We start from the raw sequence: 21,685 nt of genomic DNA on the forward strand, positions 1-21,685 counted from the left end.
TCACAAATACGGATAATTATTTCCAAGGGTGTTCAGAGGAGTAGGAATATGCACTGTATAAATATGGTGGTGCCTATCACATAGCTCTCTATTATTACAAGACATATAGACAGTGTTTTGATCGTAAACGGCTATATCCAAGTGGTTTGTGGTCAGGTAGGCATAAATCTGTTTCGATGCTGGACAACCTACTTCATCTCAGAAAAAAACAGACATTTTGTAAAAGTTACTTAGCGGAGCAAAACTTTAATGATCATAATAACAATGATGGACAATAATTAAACTTTATATATCTAGAATATGATGATTAGCCTACCCTCCATCTTCTGAGTATTTATGACCAAAGGCAAGTATATCGGATGCACGTCCGCTTCCATCGCACACCACAACCGGAACAGGGGGGCTATCTCGCAGATATTCCAAGACAATTGATATGACATTTGGTCCACCTTCCACAATGAGCGCCACCACTGGAACCCCTTGACCAATTCCTGTAGAAGTAAAACAATAACCACATCCACAGCTTGGCATAAATACATTGATGGAAAAACACATTTTAGGTTTAGTAACACAGTAAATCTCATTTATATAAATATATTAACACTTATTTGATATTGTATATGTGTTTTTTTCTAAATATTATCTGTGGAATTGACTGTTGAATTAGCACTAACCCCCATGAGGGTAAAAGAGATTTATGCATGACAATTGATCAGATTTGATTAAAACTATATAAACGCATGACAATGTTATTAAGTAAACTATCTACTGCTATATACCCAATGCTACATCTGTATCCCCAGTAGTATAAGTATAATCGGCATATGGACTGGAATAAAATATGCTAAACCCTATTTAACTTGATTAAGATAAATAGTGTTTCTGTCAAGCATTGGATTCTGTCAGGGTGAATTTCCTGTGAAACATTTGTTCATTTTTCTATCTTAATAGCAATAACCAGCTGTTCAAGATGCTCACGTTAAATGATCTTACAAGAATGTCACCAGAAAATGATTGAAATACGTATCAATTACTGACTTTTTACTATTTCATATTTTAGCATTTAGACGTTCCATTAACTATAAAATTTGGTGCAGAATTTTGGATCTGAATTCGACAAATTGGTAAATGGAGCAAAATTAACTTCACATATGTCTACAATGCTACAAGTAAAAAAATTAATTAGTGAACAAATGTTAATATCAATGCTCGTTCACGGTTTTATTCTAGTGTAACCATGTCAGCTATATCCTGATGATTAAACAAAACGCTCCTTGGGTGATCAGACTAATGCTGGCAAAAATAAAACTATCATTATCATTGGCACAGGAGATGTGCTGCAGATAGGCTGGGGCCACATGGTCATTAATGCGAGTGAATAGCATGACACTCGGCTCCCGCTTTTCTGGAGTGTAAGCCGAGTGTCATGCGACTGTCAAGCCACTGTGATCTGATCCTGCGATCGCAGCACAGCCGCGGAGGACAGTGTGGGCTCTGCGGAGGAGAGGGAGGGATTATTCTCCCTTTCTCCTCCATTATCAGCTGATGCAATTCTTGTACTGCTCTCACATTACACTGGTGTAATGCGATGTTTCTCTCGCCCCACAGACTTGTATGGGTGTGAGTGAAAACAAATCGTATTCCACCCACAGCATGCTGCGATTGTTTTCTATGTCAGATTAGGGCTAAGAAAAAAATCACTCATGGGAGCTGCCTCATAGAGTTACATGGGTCTGGGTGGAATGCAATTTTTTTATAGCATTTCACTTGCTCCGTTTTACTCACTGTGTGTGTTCAGCCATAGTGTAATATTCAACGGGCACAGTATGATCATATTAGCAATCATTCTGCTTCCATCTAGCATAAACAAATTGGTAACAAAGACCAGTCGACTTGTGTATAGTACTATGGTGCTCGTTAATGGTGCTGTCACGAGGAATACGGATGGCACAGGGGCTCCTGAGCTCACCATAAGACTGGGGACCCTATGCTGTCCCTTATCCTGACGGTAGACTTGGAGGTAGTCATGGTCGAGCCACTAGCATGTCCCTGTCTCCTCTCCGGCCCTGACCTAATACCCCTCAAACCCAGGGCTGGGCAAAACACGAAGAATAACACTACCCATAAGACAAAGACAAAGAAATAAACTCAAACTCACACCGCAAATATCCACAGAGGAGAGACAAAATGACACCGGAGGGAATAAACCAGAGAGGAAGGAGTAAGTCACACCAGGGAGCTATCAATCATGCAGCGCAGACAACAAGTCACTGATCACCAAATAAAGAATCACCACGGACACCGGCATATCGTAACTGTAAGCAGAAACTATCTATGGTGGTCTCCAAGTACACACCCCAGCCTTACATAGAATGAGACCAGCTGTGGAAGGAAATCAGCAACCTGGCTCTCAGTACGCTGCTCCAACAAGGATTAACCCCTACATGGAAGCAACGGAGCTGATGCCCAGCCGAGCTGAGCACTTAATAGAGACCAGGTTGCTTGTCGGACTCTGCAATGTGAACAGAGTCCAACACAGTAGAAGTAATCCGCATGTGTGTGTATACGGATGGCGCATGACAGGTGCATTGAGGGGCCGGGGTTGGCTTGTATCAACGAACCAACAGGGTTTGGTCAACCACTACCTAAAAAGTTCCGAAATGATGTGCTGATTGTGACAGGTGCCATCGTAGGAAGCCTAGACAATTAACTGTTATAATTAAGGTAAATGGCTGGAGAGTCAAGTAAAGTATTACAAAAGCTCTAAATAAAATTAATGGGCCTTCTGTGTGACTCAGAGATGAGTAAAGCTGTCTTTTCTCACTCACTAGTCACTGGAATATATAATGCTCCGTGCAGGAATTCTTCAAAAAATTCAAATAGTCATTTACAAAGTTCTATTTTAAAGCTTGGCACATTGCCTTTCTTTACATTAAACATACGCAAACTGTAAAACAGATAGGTAGGTGAAAATGAATGCAATGAGAGCAGCAGGGAAGATGCATAATCACATTTTACAGTTACATATAGAATAAATCTACATAAAAAGATAAGTAACTTGTAAATTTGTTACGCTAAAGGTGATGTCTGATGAAAACAAGTTATCACCTATCTACCTCCCACACTGATCATCAAAACGAGGAACTTTTATACCCAACAAGGCACTTTATCCCATTCAAGAAGCACTCCCATCAAAGTCTTTATCCTCTTAATATGTTACAATCGTCATATTATATAGCACTGTGTACATTTAATTGCTCATTTTGCCCTTCAACCCAGTAAATTCTTCTGTTTTCCATTAGGTTTATGACATTTTGAGATTATAAACTGACCAGCTGAATCCTTCTAGGCTCTATGTGGAAACAGGAAGTCTATGTTCCCTGCATGAGTTACTGCAAAAGTCCTTGGCAAAGGAAGGGGGGAACAGCTTGGTCAGAAGTTGAAGAGAGAAAGAAGTCAGGCATGGACAAGAGACTTCCTGTTTCTATAAAGAGAAGAGAAAAGAAAATAATTAACTGGGTATAAAGGCAAAGTGAGTAATTGTAAGTACACAGTGCTATATAAAATCACTATTGCAATATATTAAGAAGATAAAAACTTTGATGATAGAGCTTCATTAAGAATGGAGCTGCATTGTGCATGCCCGTATCCAGCTCCATTCATTCCCTATGGGGCTGCGAAACGGTGCAGTTGGCTTTTTCTGGCAGCCCCACAAGGAATGAATGGAGCGACGGTTGACCATGCACACTGCAGCTCCATTCTAATGTGTATAGAAGTAGGAAGTTCTGCCAATCGGTGCAGATCCCAGCCACTATCAATCAATAATCTATCATTTATTCTCTGGATAGATGATAACATATTTTTATTTTATTTTATTTGGACATCCCCTTAAAGCTTTGTACACAGCACATTTGAGTCTTTTATTAGACATATTTCATTGTAGAGGAATAAATCATCCATGAGAAAAAATTTGTCTATTGCACATTTGAACATAGTCTACTTATATCACAGTGATCTTGTGTCACAAATTGTATAATAACACCCAGAGCCGCATTCACAGATCTGAAATTTCCCTTCATTCTAAGTTGCTTCAATGTCTTGTAATGCTGCCACCAGGGGGAGCCAGAGCTCTGTAGCAGACGACACTACACAAAGCAATGAAAACCAGGAAGTGAATTCACAGCGTTCTCATGCACTGCCTAATCAGCACAGCTGAGAGGCAGAACTGCAGGGTATGTGAGGAATAGTCAGACAGGCTGGGTCAAACACCGTACGGGCAGAAGCAGGACCGGAGGAACGAGCAGAAGCGAAGTCAAAGTCAGGCTAAGGTCAGTACCGGAGGAAGCAACCGAGTGGGGAAATAGGAGGGGGGACACAGGACAGGAGGGACAACCAGGGGACAGAACACAGACAAGGGCACGGGGGCACAGGAACAGACAGATCAGGATATCACTCACAGGACCAGCAATCACAGGCAAAGCAGAGCTAAGCTTATAGCCGGCGCTGGTTCACTGGAAGTGTCAGCTTTTAAGGCATCCAGGGGCCGGAAGTGAGGCCCGAGAGAAGGCTCTGCCCCCTAGCCATGTGGATAGGGAGGCGAATCATGACATGTCTGTTAATAATTTCAAAATTACTGTAGTTTTCCCATTATTAGCCTACAATGAGTGAATGGTGAGTTTTTGAAGCTGCTTATTTCCGCTGCTAAAGAAATGTAGCATCTTATAGAACAGAAAACAGGGTGGGATTTATACAGTGTATCACAAAAGTAAGTGCAGCCCTCACATTTTTGTAAATATTTTATTCTACCTTTTCATGGGACAATACTGTTGATTTGACACTTTGATACAATAGTAGTCGTGTACAGCTTGTGTAACAGTGTAAATTTTGTGTGCCGTCTAAATAACTCAACACACAGCGATTAAAGAGGTAGTTCACACCTTTTCATTTCTGGCCACATTGATATTATGTTGAGAAACAAGGTTTCTCTCAAATACCTTCTGTTGCCAATAGTGCCTGTAAGCGGCGCTATTGCGGACCACTCATCCCCATCACATGACCCCTGAACTTCATGACTTCTGATGTCCGGTGATGTCACATCAACTTCCTGTTGACCTGGCATCACCGCATCCGGCCCCAATCTCCATGAGTTACTGGACTGTGGGCGGAGTTTCACCACTCATCACAGGCCAGCGTCGCTCCTACATATGTGCTCTGCAGTGAAGGAGGAGGGAGCAGGGAGATGATGGGCTGTGATACTGGGCTGTGATAAGCAGTGAAACGCTGGCCACAGCCCAGTCACTCGGGAAGACTGTGGCCTGCCTCAGTTGACATGACATCACCGGACATCATAGGTCATGAAGCCTGATGGTCATGCGAAGGGGGTGAGCAGACTGCAATAGCGCCACTCACAGGCACTATTAGCAACACAAGGTATTTCAGAGAAACATTGTTTCTCAGAATTATATCAATGTGACCAGTATTGAAAAGGGGTGAACCACCCTTTAATGTCTAAACTGCTGGCAACATAAGTGAGTACACGCCTAAGTGAAAATGGCCAAACTGTGCCCAATGTTAATATTTTGTGTGACCACCAACATTTTCAAGCACTGCCATAACTCTTCTTGGGTATGGAGATCACTAGAGTTTCACAGGTTGCTACTAGAATCCTCTTCCATCCTCCGTGATGACATCATGAAGCTGCTGGATATTGAAGACCTTTGCGTCCCTCCACATATTGTTTGAGGATGCCTCACAGGTACTCTATATGCTTTAGGTCTGGAGACATACTTGGCCAGTCCAGCACTTTTACCCTCAGTATCTTTAGAAGTGGTTGTCTTGGAGGTGTCTTTGAGGTCATTATCATTTTGAAATACTGCCCAGTGGCTTCAGTATGTCACGGTACATGTTGGCAATCATGGTTCTCTCAATGAACTGTAGCTCCCCACAGTCGGTAGCACTCATGCAGCTCCAAACCGTGACACTCCCACCACCATGCTTGACTATAGGCAAGACAGACTTGTCTTTATACTCCTCACTTGGTTGTCGCCACACATGCTTGATATCATCTGAATCAAATAAGTTTATCTTCATTTCATCAGGCCACAGAACATGGTTCCAGTAATCCATATCCTTAGTCTACTTGTCTACAACAAGCTTTCTTGTGTATCATTTTTATAAGAGGCTTCCTTCTGGGATGACAGCCATGCAGACCAATTTGATACAGTGTGTGGCGTATGGTCTGAGCACTAACCATACCTTTCACCTCTGCAGCAATGCTGGCAGCATTCATACATCTATTATAGAAAACAACCTCTGGATATGATGCTGAGCACGTGCACTCAATTTCTTTGATCGACTATGGCAAGGCCTGTTCTGAGTGGAATCTGTCTTGTTAAATCACTATGTTCTTGGCCACTGCACTACAGGTATTTTCAAAGCCAAATACCAGAAAGTATCAAAAACAAGGCAGCTTTATTCAAAACATTACTTACTAAAATGACAAAAGCTGCAGCATCAAAAACGCAATAGAAAGACATATAAAAATGCATTCTGAAGCTCACGCTAATTTGTAGAGAAAGGTTACAGAAAATCTTCAATCATCCCATCGACCAATAATAATAATAATAATGGCAAAAAGCTCACCAAATATAAAAAAATTGAAAACTCTAGGTAACAGCAGGAATAAAATAACAGCAAAATGTGGCCACTTTCTGGAGATAGGTCCTCTTTAAAGGGTTAATGCACAATATGTGGTACAAAGATAGCACTTCCCAGAATGCAAACTGTGTCACTGCATTGTATGAGCTCAGCTAAGGCTGCTTTCACATCAGCGTTTTTTTGCTAGAAGGCAAAAAAACGCAAAACGCATATGACCGGATTCTTTACAAATGAATTGTCATTTCAATGCATTTGCAATATAATTGCGGCAATATGCGGTCACTTGCGGTTGCGTGCGTCATACACTGGATCCGGTGAGATCTGGTATTTTATTTTTTTTCAAAAACGCTACTTGTAGCGTTTTTGACCTCCGACAAAATACTGCATCTCACCGGATCCTGGCTTTTCAATGAGCTGGATCCTGCTCTACCGGAAGTCACCGCATTCTGGTAGGCAGGATCCTGTTTTCAGTACTGAGCATGCCCAGAAAGTAGTTCCTCCCCCGTGCTTTCTAGTGGAGCAGCATCAGTTGAAGAAAGAAGACAGAAGAAAATGACCAGGATCGTGGCGGGGTGAGAGGGAGTAATAAAGATGGAGTCTCTAAGTATGTCTGTGTATTTATTTCTAATAAAATATTTTTTCTCTGTGTGATGTCTTTTTTTAACCCTTTATTTGAGATTATTAATGGCTGGGTCAAACTTGGCCTGACATTAAGAATTTATATCAACTGGTAAAACAAAGCTCGTATTAACCCCTTATTACCCAGCATGCCAACCGGCACCAGGGCTACTGGAAGAGTTAGATACAGCGCCAGAAGATGGCGCTTCTATGAAAGCGCCATTTTCTGGGGTGGCTACGGACTGCAATTAGCAGCGGGGGAGCCAGAAAGATTGGGCCACCCTGCACTGCGGATTCCAATTCCCAGCTGCCTAATTGTACCTGGCTGGACACAAAAATTGGGTGAAGCCTACATAATTATTAAAAAAAGGGCTTCCCTATATTTTTGGTTCCCAGCCGGGTACAAAGAGGCAGCTGGGGGTTGGGGGCAGCCCGTACCTGCCTGCTGTACCTGGCTAGCATACAAAAAATATGGCAAAGGCCACGTCATTTATTTTTTTTAAGTTTTTGGGCAAAAAAACTTAAAAAAACAAAAAAGGGCTTCCCTGGATTTTCCATTGCCAGTGAAGGTAACACCAAGCAGTGGGGGTTGCCAGTAGTTGCTTGAGTTGCCCTTAGCAATAGAAAATGCAGTGGGAGCCCACACATTTTTTTTTTACTGAGTTATGTGTTTGGGTTTTTTTTTTTAATGAATTAAAAAAAAAAAATAGACAATGGCTTCGCCCATCGAACATTTTGCTGCTCACTCATCCCTACTTTTAATCACACAGCCAGCAGAACAAGTAATCAGATCAGCTGACTCCAGTGTTGGCCAATTACTTATTCTGTGTCCCGCTGCATCCATCTCAGAGTTTGCGGGCTGTGAGGTCAGCTAGGTTCGGGTGGCACTGGAGTCGGCTGCTCTGAAGTCAGCTGACCTCACAGCCCGAACACTCTGCGATGGATGCAGCGGGACACAGAACAAGTAATCGGCTGACACTGGAGGCAGCTGATCTGATTACTTGTTCTATGAGTTCAGCTGAGTTCAGATCAGCTGACTCCAGTGCCGGCCAAACTCAGCTGACCTCACATTCTGCGTTGGATGCAGTGGGACACAGAACAAGTAATTGGCCGACACTGGAGTCAGCTGATCTGAACTCAGCTGAACTCCAGACCACACAGCTCGCACACAGTGACAGGTGATCGGCAGCAGCCAGTGACTGCTGTTAACCTGCATCCACAGCATGTGCGGCTGTGAGATCAGGAGTCAGATGCCGAACGGCAAAAAAACGCTGATGTGAAAGAAGCCTAAATTGGTGGTGCAATGCCTGATACCAAACATGTTGCCTGTTTCAAAGAATTGTGAATGTGGCTCTGGAGGTAATAGAGGCTGTAGCTCAGGATGAGTATAAATAATAAGTACTATACAGACAAAATAACATTCTTTCATGTAGATTACATCTGTAAAATGTTTAATGATGTTCAAAGGTAGACGTCTCCTCTAATTAATTATGCATTAATATATTACATATCTTTTTCAGAAAATTCTACCTTAAAGAGGACCTTTCATCAAACGTTTCACAATGAACTGGACACACAATGTAATAGTAGCTGCAGAGTGGGATAAAATGCATATATATTTTTTTAAATTACTAACACTTTAAACTCAGGTCTAGACAGGCAGTGTGGGAGGACAGGCAGTACATCATAGGAGACAGTGTATTGAGAGGAGGAGAACTGATAGAACCGTTTGTAATGTGACACAACTAAACTCAGTTGTGCTGCTCCTTTCCACTACACTCACTGCTGGTACCTTATCTGTGCTCTACTCCAAGCAGTTTTTAATCATCCACAAGGTTAGACTAGGAGATCAGACTATCTGTCATTATATGTCTCACTCACTGAGAAACCTGCTTCAAGCTATTTAACTATTAAAAAAACACAAACAAAAAATGTTTTATTCTGCTGTGCAGCCTCTGTTACATTATTTGTCCAGCTCAACATGAAAAAATTGTAAAAGGTTATCTTTAACAGTGTCAGTATATTTATTTTACACTTTATGATCTACTGACACACAATAAACAGTGTTACCTAAAATCTAGAACATGTAAAGTAATGACATTATGAATGAAGCTGGAATGATCACCTATGTAACTTTTAATGGATCCCATTAACTCTAGATGTTCCAAATATCTGCTGTTAGCATGCACCTTATATAAACTGTCAGATGACCACAAGGATGAAGTGATGGCTGAAGAAGATGTCAGTAATGACAGTTGAACGTCCCTTTGCCTTCCCAGCCCCCTTCATATATTCTCAGGCATAGGATGACAAAGGGAAGCCCACGGGTCACATGACTTCATTTATAAATGACAATCCCTTAAGTAATTTATGCAGAATTATATTGAATGAGAAAGAAAAATGAAACCATTATCAACAGTGTTATGTCATGATAAATTAAAGGCTCATTGTTTCTAAATTTGAAGCTCCCCTTCCTAGTTTTACATATAGCCACCAATATCATGGGAAAGTAATGATTCTTTGTTAAACCTGTACACATGTTTACAGAACATATAATTACGAGTAGCTGCTGATAAATCTTTGGCTTTGTGATCTTTTTTTATTCCTATGGTAACAAATCTTACATCACATGAAAGCCTTATGTGTCTAATATGTTTTCAAAATTGTGTGTTTGTTGCTTATGGCAACAGTGTTCTACGCATGCGGGAAAACAAAATGATGGAGTCTAATGTGATATTCACATCAACTGAGAGCAAAGGAGTGATAAAATTCTTGTTTCTGCAAGAAAAGTCCGCAAAGGATATTCATGGGGATGTAGCAGACATTGGGGGATCAATGCCCTTCATATTCAACAGTTAGGACATGAGGAAGCTATCTGCAGTGTGAGTTGCCAATTGTTTGACAACAGATCAGAGAAGCATGCGAGTGACAACTTCCCGGTCCAGTTGCCAGCCTTCCTGGACTGATAACAACTTCCTGGATTGACTGATCACTATGGATGAGACCTGGATTTATTTGTATGACCCTGAAAACAAGTAGGAGTCAAAAGAGTGGAGGCATAGTGGTTCTCCTCGTCCAAAGAAGTTCAAGGTGCAAAAAGCAGCCACTAAGGTGATGGCATCTGTGTATTGGGATAAGGAGGGCGTTCTGCTAGTGGACTACCTTCAAAAGGGTTCCACCATCAATGCAAGGTATTACATTGAACCTTTGGACCAATTGAAGGCAGCTCTGAAGGCCAAAAGGTGCGACAAGCTGTCCAAAGGAATCGCCTATGCTCACACTGCACAAGCGACCACGGCAAAACTGGCAGAGCTGGGCTTCCACCTGGTTGACCACCAACCTTATTCACCAGATCTAGCTCCCTCTGACTATCATCTGTTTCCAAACCTGTAGAAACACCTCAAGGGTACCAAATTTCACACCATTTCTGATGCCATGACTGCTACGGATGCCTAGTTGGAGGCACAACCAAAATCCTTCTTTTTGCTAGGCTTACAAAACTTGGAATACTGATGTAAGAAGTGTGTTGACATCAGTGGAGAGTATGTGGAATAAATGTAAACTTTCATCATCCAATCTTGTTTCTTTCTGGGTAAAGACAAAGATTTATCAGCAGCCCCTTGTATACTATATCTAAAAGTAGGGCTGTGGATAATGCATTATTCTGTGAGAGCTCTATCACTGAACCAGGGTAGGTCCTTTCTTTATTAATATAAATCACAAATGGTTTATTGACTCTGAGCAAGAACATTCATTGGATAGGTAGAATTCTATCAAATCTTATTATCAGTATTAAATCACTTGGTCTTGGTACCGCTATGGGTACTACGGTCACACAAATTTTTGTTCATTTAATATATGGGCGTCTGTGAACAGAATTTTATTGTCACTATTGAGTATAACATAACTTTATGTCCAAAATAGGAAGGAGTTGCAGTAGTTATCGAACAATTGACAAAACCCAGACCAACGGAGCATGCATGTTTGACTCTGCTTTACTAACATTTGCAATATACGGACTTTAGTCTTTCCTACAAATATTACATTTATTTCTCCTAGATTTATATCTAACAGTATGCAAATTGTCTCTTCAGTGAGGAAGTAGAGCTCAGAACTTGGAGGTGTCACAGAGCTAAGCCAAATTAAAATACATGAGACAGTAATGACTGTAATAATGACATGTCTGAAGATACCCCGGCTCATACATTTTTTATTTCTAGGGAATTACAAATTTTTCCGTTATTATTAGATCTGAGGGGCCCACCTGGAGATATGCTACTTTTAACTGTATCAGCATGTGCAGCACCAATACAATTAAACTGTGTGGCAGAGCAGGGAGACTCCATTTACCTGCACTGCCACTCTCTGTTCTGTAGGCAGTAGGTTGCTTTAGTCCTGTGGCCTACAAAACTGCAAGTCCAGAGCAGAGCAACACATCATAATGTCGAGAAATGCACAGAATGTGAGTCCAGGCATGATGACATCGCCACATTCATGTGCGTGGTACCTGCCACTGTCTGCTGCTGTACTGTCCGGGGTAATGTGTGTATTTGATGTTTATTTTTTTCTTTTAAAATTTTGTTATGGCCATAATGTGTGGAGGCCCCGCAAACATAGTGAGGGCTAGTAACAGGGCCTCTCTAAATACTGGGGGCTACTAAGTAGGTCCCCATAAGTAGAAGGGGGGCTTCTAAAAGGAGGGCATCATACATAGAGGGGGCTATTATAGAATGTGGGGCTACTATGGGGGATATAACACAGTATGGAAGCTACTAAGAGAGCCATGATACAGTGTGAGGGCTACTAAGTGTGCCAGAATACAATTTAGGGGCTACTAAAGGTGTTATGATACAGTGGGGGAGCTACTAAGTGGGTCATGATAGCATGTGGGGATACTAAGAAGACTAGGATGCAGTGTGAGGGCTACTAAAAGTGTATTGATACAGTGAGGGGGCTACTAATGGGGCAATAATACAGTGTGTGGTCTACTATGGGGGTCATGATACAGTGAGGGAGCCAACATACAGTGATGGGATCATCATACAGTGTGCGAGCTAATGTTTGGCCATCAAACAGTTTGTGGGATACTAAGAAGTTAATTTACTTTGTGGGAGCTACAATCCGGTGTTGCGACATCATAATGTGTAGAGGAGGGCTGTACAGCGAGAGACTCAGGACATTATTAAATGTTAAGTGGGCACTTATTGTTATAGGGGCACTCTGGTCATTGTGACTGTCATACAGACATCATTATTACTTTCTAGGGGGCAAAATGTGGGCACTGTTTTCTACTGCACTTGCACAGGGCATTCATTTATTCTAGAGGTCTGTTTTACCATATAGAAGGCACACAGTATGCCACAGTAGGTGCAGTAATAAGGACACATACTCAGCATTGGGGTATTGGCAAGATGAGGGGTTTGTGCAGATTGGGAATAGATAAGGACAGTGCTGGAAATGTGAGAAGTTATATGTGTCTTTGTTGTAATCTTTGCAGAGGAGTGGTAGCCAAAAAAAGTCGCTAGGTAGGTCTGGCCCAGATTGAAAAGAAGGGAAACATGAAGGGAAGTACCGTACTCAATCATAAAGAGCATCAACTGTAAGTTACTATCTGTAACTGTTCTGTAATGTATTATATGTTCTGCAGGACTGGTATATACCTTATGGGGTTAATATCAGTGTAAGGGGTACTTTACACAGTGCGACATCGCATCCGGAATATCGTCGGGGTCACGTCGTTAGTGACGCGCATCCGGCGCCGGTAACGACATCGCAATGTGTAAATCCTAGATGTGCCGATAAACGATCGCAAAAGCATCGAAAATTGGTGATCTGTGTAGCGTCGGACATTTTCATAATGTCAGGTCGACCGCAGGTACGATGTTGTTTGTCGTTCCTGCAGCTCCACACATCACTGTGTGTAAACCCACAGGAGCGACAAAGATCTCCTTACCTGCGTCCCGACGGCAATGCAGAAGGAAGAAGGTGGGCAGGATGTTACGTCCCACATATCTCCGCCCCTCCGCTTCTATTGGCCGGCTGATTAGTGACGTCACCGTCGTCACAGCGACGTCGCCGAGCAGGTATGTGCGTGTGAAGCTGCTGTAGCGATAATGTTCGCTACGGCAGCAATCACCACATATCGTATGTGCGACGGGGGCGGGTGCTATCGCGCTTGGCATCGCTAGCCAATGCTAGCAATGTCGCAGCGTATAAAGTACCCCTTAGTCTTTGTATAGAGATTTATTTTTAGTGCTGAGGTTGTCTTACATCTATTATGAGGGTGCAACATATAATTGTAATCAGGGTTACCTGGTTAGGGACCCACTCAGAAATTTTGCCCCCTTGAACTAAACCTATCTATGCCTCTAACAACCATACACACATATATACAGTATTAATTGATCTGAATCTAAGGGGGAACTGTCCAGTTTAATTTATGACAAAATTCACATTAATATCTGCATGCAGCACTTATGGATTTTGCTGCATTCTTGTGCAGATTTGCGGAAATGTTTTGACACTTGCTAAACAAGCACAGCAGTTGTATGAGAAGGACATGATCAAGATCTGTTTTCTACTTCTGTAAGGAAGCAGAAGTTTGGGAGTTACTAAATTTACCAACAGGATAATGACCCCAAGCCATACCTCAAAGTTCACCAAAGCTTTGTCCCAGACGTCCTGGAAGATTCTGGATTGGTCGTCACAGTCAAATATCTTGAACCTGAACCCTATATAAATTCTTTGATAGTGTTTGAAGAAGGCGATTTCAGCACACAAACCCAAGAATATTAGTGAACTAGGGGCTATTGCCGATCACGAGTGGGCAAAGAATGGTCAGGAAAGCAACTTGAAGCTGGTATTTGGCTATGTATCATGTTTGCAGCAGGTCATAACAGCCAAAGAGGGCTTTACTAAGTGTTAAAGTCTCTTGTGATTGGACATATGGATTGAATAATTCAAAGACTCCAGTAATTCTTAGAGGGGTTGTCCAAGTAGTGGACAACCCCTCTAAGAATTACTGGAGTCCTTGTTTGTCCCCGTAAAAATAAATAAGCCTATACTTACCAACAGTGCCAGTGCGATTTCAATGATGTCTAAAACCGAGTTCTCGGTGCCCGCTATGATACGTGAGCCCCGTGACCAATCACTGCCCGGTGTCTGACATTTGATTTGGATTTGAGCGCTGCACTGACTTGCTGCTCAAACGTCTGAAGGCAGAGAGAAAGGAGTCGGCACTGATTGGTCGCGAAGCCTGAGTGTCATAACACCATCACATGGGCCCAGAGAACGCGACTTCAGACATCGCTGAAACCATGCCGGCATCATAGGGGAGTATAGACTTCTTTATTTTTACAGGGGTGAGCAAGGGGAATGAGAAGGGGTTGTCCAAGTGGTGGACATCCTCTTTAAAAGTGGTATTTTACATTCAGTTTGAAGAAACTACTTGTTATATTAGTTGTGTTGATCTATTTAAATTTTCCTTGTGTCAATGGTTTATGGCAAATTGCAAAAAGTTTATACATTTTGCAAGTAATCCTAATTTTCAATGGGGATTGAATAATTTTTATTGCAACTGTATGTGTTTCCCTACAGTAGGCAAAGTTTTGGAAACGGCTTATATTTTTTAGTAATTACTTTTAGTATTGACTATAGTACTTATAGTCCTGTATTGGTGTAGACTACCACAAATCCATCATGACTGCATAGATCCAGGAACTATAGTCCTCATAGTCCTCTATTAGTGTAGACTAGCACAAATCCATTATGACTTCCTAGATCAGTGTTTCTCAACTCCAGTCCTCAAGACCCATCAACAGATCATGTTTTCAGGTTTTCCTCAATCAGGTTTTCAGGATTTCCTTAATGTTGCACAGGTGATGGAATTATCCCCTATCTAATATTGAGGAAAACCTGAAAACATGATCTGTTGTTGGGTCTTGAGGACTGGAGTTGAGAAACACTGGCCTAGATCCAGGAACTATAGTCCTCATAGTCCTCTATTAGTGTAAACAAGCACAAATCCACAAAGACTGCCTAGATCCACAAACTATACTCCTCATCGACCTCTATTACTGTAGACTATCACAAATCCATCATGAGTGCATAGATCCAGGAACCATATTCCTCATAGTCCTCTATTAATGTAGACTAACACAAATCCCTCATGATTGCTTAGATCAAGGAACTATACTCCTCATAGTCCTCTTTTGGTGTAGACTAGCACAAATCCATCATGACTGCTTGATCCAGGAACCATAGTATTCATAGTCCTCTATTAATGTAGACTATCACAAATCCATCATGACTGCCTAGATCCAGGAACCATATTGCGGGACCAAAATGTGATCATTTAAAGTAACTTTTAATACTACAATAAAGACAGGGAAAGACAACATAAAGTGTCTGAACCTTAGATTTCTAGTTTAATAAGACCGCATTGTCAGAATTTTACATTAAAGAGGTTGTCTGGTCTTCTGCTAAAAGTCTGCAGTCACTTTGCAACTACAGACTCTGAATCTTTACAGTGCGCACACCAAATCGAGATTCTCTGATATTGCTGCCAAGAGTGGGCAGCAACATATCCACAAGTATGCGAATCATTCTGACCAGACATGCTTGGCCACTCTCTATAAAAGTGAATCGTCTCATGTCCGTCTGCTCTCGGCAGCAATATTGGGGAATGACAGTATGTGATGTGTGTGACGACATGGACTCTGTCAGTGCCTAGCAAGGGTTAAAGTTTCTTAACATTCAGCTGGACATGAAGATTTTTTTTTATAAATGGGGGATAAGCCCTCATTGTTTCATTTCATTGAGTCTAGTGTAAAGGCCCAGTCACACACAACGACTTACCAGTGATCCCGAAAACGATGTGACCTGATAAGGATCGCAGGTAAGTCGCTGGGAGGTCGCAGGTGAGATGTCACACAGTCAGATCTTACCAGCGATGCAGGAACAATACAGGTCGCAGTAGCGACCTGTATAACGATCTCAGCAGTCATAGTGACCCTGTCACACAGTGTCAAACACAGCGATGTGTCCTGCTCAGCAGGACATCACCTTTGAAGAAAATGGCCTGGACCATTCTGCAACGACTAGAGATCTCACAGCAGGGGCCTGATCGCTGGTAGATGTCACACATAACGAGATCGCTAACGGGATCGCTACTGCGTCACCAAATGGTGACTCAGCAGCGATCTCGCTAGCGATCTCGTTATGTGTGACGGTACCTTTAAAGTTCTTGTTGACTCATGTAATTACCTTGACCAGAGAGGATCAGATAGCCAGACAAATCAATTGTGCGAACCTCCATTGTATTGTTGGATGCGATGTGGCTGGGCTGTCTCCCTTGTTACTGTCAGAGACCATTACTAATAGGGATATTTTATATGCATCTTGAGATCTAGCCAATAAGAGCCCAGTCTTATCCACCAATCGTGAAGACTAAAATGATCTGAATAGAGAGCTCAGGGGTATAAGAAGGAGGACTGTCCATTGCCCAGGTAGCTTCTTACTACATCATACCAATCTAAGGCCTGCGGATCCTATTGGCAAGTCATAGCTGAACCTGGATTATAACACTACATGGACTTCAGCATCAAATGCAAGGATTCGGCTGAGCTATCAAGGACTACCTAAAGAAGGAATCCAGCTTGGGACAATACAGTCACCGGACTACAGACTTTGCAGACCTCAGCAAGCTTCCTAAATCTGGCGTTATTCCATTCTCGGTGGGTGCCTGCCGAAAGCGGGGTGCTGGTGGATTGGATTAAGTAGCCCTGGAAGCTCTGAGGCATGGACATTCTAAATCCCTGGTGAGCCAGCGGAAGGGGGAGAAACTGTTGCTGGTTACATTCTGTGGTTTTGCTGGTTATGTGCTATATGCCGTTAATTGTTTGGGGATCCAATAAAGTCTTAATATTGTGATTCCTTCACCCTGTGTTGTCTGAGTAGTGTTCCGCTCACGGTTAAGGAGGTTGGGCATTCAGTTGGGATGGGCCCTGGGCCATGCTGTCTTTCTAAAGGCTGACGGGCCAGCGGTGAGAGCACCCACTGACCCCCGTGTCTCCACAATGTGCCCACTGTAAGGATGCAAAAGTCTGCAGTCACATAAAGTGACTTGAATCTTTTAGCAGACGAAAGGAGAACCCCTTTAATAATACTAATATCTTGTTAATTTGTTTATATTATAACTTACAAAGCTGCTTAGACTGTAGTAAGCTCTCAATAGAGATAAATATTGATATCTTTTGAGATTCTATTTCACTTCATCAAACTAATCCTGTCCTAATCACTTGGTAGAGGAGGTCCTATAGTGATAGCCCCATCCTGGTTTCCAAATCTCATTTGCAGACATTTCAGAATCTGTGGACACATATTTTTGCTGCTCAGGTTCTTGGGAACTATTAAAATGATGACTTCTTAGAATGGTTCCCCTCTCTCTGGGACACTACTGAATGTAATTCCACATAACACTATTGTATTTAGACAAATAAAATGCCATTAGGTGATCCATTAACAAGATTCTATGAGGGAAGAATCAATTTATTCTGATATATTTAACTAACTATTAAAACCAATGGAAATGTGTTTGCATTATGGCTTACGCAGAACAACATATAATCAGATGCTTTTAAGAAAGACTAAATGTAATAATCCCCTTATGTTGGTGCTTAATTTTCTGGAATAGAGCGATTCTAGTTTATAGAATTTAACCTTGACTTTGGTTTGCTTTTTTTGCTCTTACATTAACATATATTTTATTTTTTCCCAAGCTAACATGTCACATGGAAGTTCCATACAAGCACGTCTGTGACATTTGTCCTGACATGTAAAAGCACATAAAGCAAATTTATTGTCAAGATGAATATATTTATTTAACAGAAAAAAAAATTGGTTTGAGTCTTTGAACAAGAGCAAAATAAAATAAGAACCATTACACTTTTCCTGTATGTTGTAAATGCCACCTGAAATCACTTCTACATATGACCCAATAAAAGCAATAACTTGGCAAGTGCTCATGAATTCACTTCTGCCACATTAAACAGTTGCAAACACAGTGACTGAAACAAAATTGTAGGACTGTAAAATGCAAATAACCCTCTTATGCAGAAAAATTAATTGTCTGCCCTCCTACCCTCATCCTATAGAAAAAAAGACTTTTCCATAATTCGGATGCCACTACCATTTCTATTACATGAGCTTCTTTTGGCTGTCAAAATCCAAATTATCTCTTGATTATTTTCATTCTCCATCTTTATCTTGGACTACTGTTGCTGACACCGTTACCTTTTGGTAGCCCCTGTCGTTCTCCCACACTGAAGATGTCATGCTTCCTGGATTAGGTGGATATGTTAATGGATTATCTTTGTCTGGATGGAGCCGCTTTATTTACTGGATACCCTCTTCCCTAGCCTGCGCTCACGGCTCTCACTACTACCGGTACCTTTTTCTTGCTCCCCTAGGTGTCTCCCCCACTTAAGTTGTCTGAATTCCAGAATTACGTGCATTTGCTGATGGCAAATTGCAACTGCTAGGAGGCACAATTCTTGGACTACTTGCTATGTTCTTGAATACTGGACCTGCGTACCATGAAATGGCGGACCACGGACCTTTAGGAGGGGAACAGATAACATTATCAACGTGCTCAGTTTTCTGCTCCTGAAGGGGTTAATTGGTGGGGCAGTATATTTCCCAACAGTTGTTCCTGCACATCTGGTTGTAAGGATTGCATGTTGGAGATGGCCAGTCAGCTGGCACTTACGGGGAAAGTTATACTATCTATCCCAATGAGGGCCAATAATTGGTTTTACTATTTGTAAATAGAAGGCTGCTTGGGGTTAAAAGGTGGTGACACCAGGGGCTTGTGTGAAACCCCCAATAATTCTTACCTGACAACCCCTCGTCCCTGAGTTATATGATTGTCATTGCCTACGAATTAGTCTTTCAAGAATCTGAATGGACAGAAAAATTGTGAGCTTTGGCTAAGCTGCATTTGGTAACATACAAGGGGTAAGTTTATGAAGTTTATCTTGAATATGCTTTGGTTATATGTAAAAGTTTTACATAAAGGCTGTAAAATATTTCCACCAAGTCAATAGAGGGGTTCAAGTGCCGTTTTTTAAACTTATTTATTTAAATATTTTTTTAAAAATGGTGTAGAGTCCCCCCTAGTTTTGATAACTAGCTAAGTTAAAGCAGATAGACTTTCTCAGAGTGAGGCTGCATTAGTAACTGCAGGTCAGTGGAAGCCCGGAATTTCTCATGAGTGGTGACATCACTGAGTTACTGTCATCATCACTTGGGAGAAATTCTGGGCTGTCGCTGACTGGCAGTGACCTATGCAGACTGGTTCTGAGAAAGTTCTCAGAATGACGCACCACAGGATTCGATGGACGTTGTGGCATATTACTCTTTGGATTACAATGGAACTTCCAGGATGTATTTAAAGTAATACATTAATGAACGAGGGAGGGTGGGGGAGTGTTTATTCAAATAAACTATTTTTTACCTTAGTGTTTTTTTAACAGTACACTTACTGGGTTAGTAATGGGGGTGTCTGATAGATGCCTATCCATTACTAACCCCTGGGTTTGTTGTCTTCTCTCAATTCACAATTGACATCCACCCTACAAGTATTATCCCGATTGGCACTGCACTAGGGCAAATCAGGAGGAGCTGGGTAATGAGCCAGAATTGTAATGGATGCAGCACTTCTAGGGAGGCTGTAGGCTGCAATTTTTAGGCTGGGAAAGGCCAAATAACCATAGCCCTTCCCACCCTGATAATACCAGTTCCTAGCTGTCGGCTTTATCTTGGGTTTGCTGATGTCACATCCATGTTGCCAGAATTGGCGGGGCCTCAGCAAACATAGCTGATACCAGAAAACAACATTATTTTTCTGTTGGCTGAGACCCCGCCCCTTCTGGTCACATGGGTATGACATCAGCAAAGGTCCTTCTAGCCACTTAGTAAAATGCTTCTATAATAGAATTAGCATAAATAACAGATAGAGGGAAGAACAACAGGCAGGGGGTGGGGGTGGAAAAAACTATGAAAACCTACCCCAGCTATTAGCTGATCGTCAGCTGCTGACAATCAAAAAGCTGCTCATTTTACAAACTTTACTTGCTTGTGTTTCTAAAACACTACATCCTAGCTGACAACTAAAGGTATGTATAGAATCAGCACTGGCTTTATAGGAAAATCCTGGTGATTGGTGCACTTTAAGGTTCCATATTATTAGTGAGCAGAATGGTGGTGAAATATGGAAACATCCACATATGTCTTTGTGGCCCTCCTGTCCCAAACTTACCAAAATTGAAAAGTCGCAAACAGAAACATTTACGCCAACCCCTGGAGGTCCTCAAATGGCCATTTTTGGGTGGTGTTAGCATAAACCCTGCACACTTTATGGTCAGCTTGTTGGGACTGTATTGACAAAATCAGGACTTTTTGCGGCACCTCTGTATACACTTGATTTTATACAAAGACATGGAGAGTAATTTTCAATCTTCTTCTATATGAAATTGTGGCATGAGCCATCAGATGCCATATTATATAGTTATTCTTCGTACAACTTAGAGGTGGAAGATACTGTGGCATAAAGTCCTAATGACACTGATTTCAGAGTCATAGGGACACATGCTTTGCTTCTACTGAGGTGAAATGCTGGATAGTACTGTACATAAGAAGATTTGGTAAAGCCCCATAAAAAGCGAAGCTGTAATAGGGCTGCCATGGGTATACATGGGGCTGCTACTGCTCACTAAAGTATGTATGGAGAAATTGTTGGAGGATTAATTCTAGGGAAAAATACATTTGTACATAAGGTACCCAACAGAATCTATGGGGCAGCACAATGGTTTAATAGTATCGAACTGTACGCTCTCATGTATGTGCTTTTTGGAATACATGATTTATGCCCTTGACTCTGGAGGTTCAACTGCCAACACCCCATTGATCAGCTGACTGAAGGGGACGTACAGATTGCACAATTATTCATGGTAACTAGGAGTCAGACCTCCATCAATGTGATATTGATGACTTAAGCTGGTGTCACACACAGCGACAACGACAACGACGTCGCTGCTACGTCACCATTTTCTGTGACGTTGCAGCAACGTCCCGTCGCTGTCGCTGTGTGTGACATCCAGCAATGACCTGGCCCCTGCTGTGAGGTCGCCGGTCGTTGCTGAATGTCCAGCTTCATTTTTTGGTCGTCACTCTCCCGCTGTGACACACATATCGCTGTGTGTGACAGCGAGAGAGCGACGAAATGAAGCGAGCAGGGAGCAGGAGCCGGCGTCAGGCAGCTGCGGTAAGCTGTAACCAGCGTAAACATCGGGTAACCAAGGGAAGCCCTTTCCCTGGTTACCCGATATTTACCTTCGTTACCAGCCTCCGC

The 21,685-nt window shown here is 42.0% G+C and overlaps 1 protein-coding gene across 2 annotated transcripts in view; it reads right to left on the reverse strand.

Annotated features, from left to right (window-relative positions):
- The window catches only part of TRPM3 (transient receptor potential cation channel subfamily M member 3), a 714,819-nt gene that overhangs the window by 300,638 nt on the left and 392,496 nt on the right, over positions 1 to 21,685 (reverse strand). For both annotated transcript variants that reach the window (XM_075317925.1, XM_075317917.1), the window contains exon 7: positions 317 to 491. In XM_075317925.1, coding sequence (XP_075174040.1) covers positions 317 to 491 — 175 coding nt within the window. The remainder of the gene's footprint in view (positions 1 to 316; positions 492 to 21,685) is intronic.

This window comes from Anomaloglossus baeobatrachus, chromosome 1 (genome assembly GCF_048569485.1).
Source record: "Anomaloglossus baeobatrachus isolate aAnoBae1 chromosome 1, aAnoBae1.hap1, whole genome shotgun sequence".
In the NCBI taxonomy this organism is placed as follows: Eukaryota; Metazoa; Chordata; class Amphibia; order Anura; family Aromobatidae; genus Anomaloglossus; species Anomaloglossus baeobatrachus.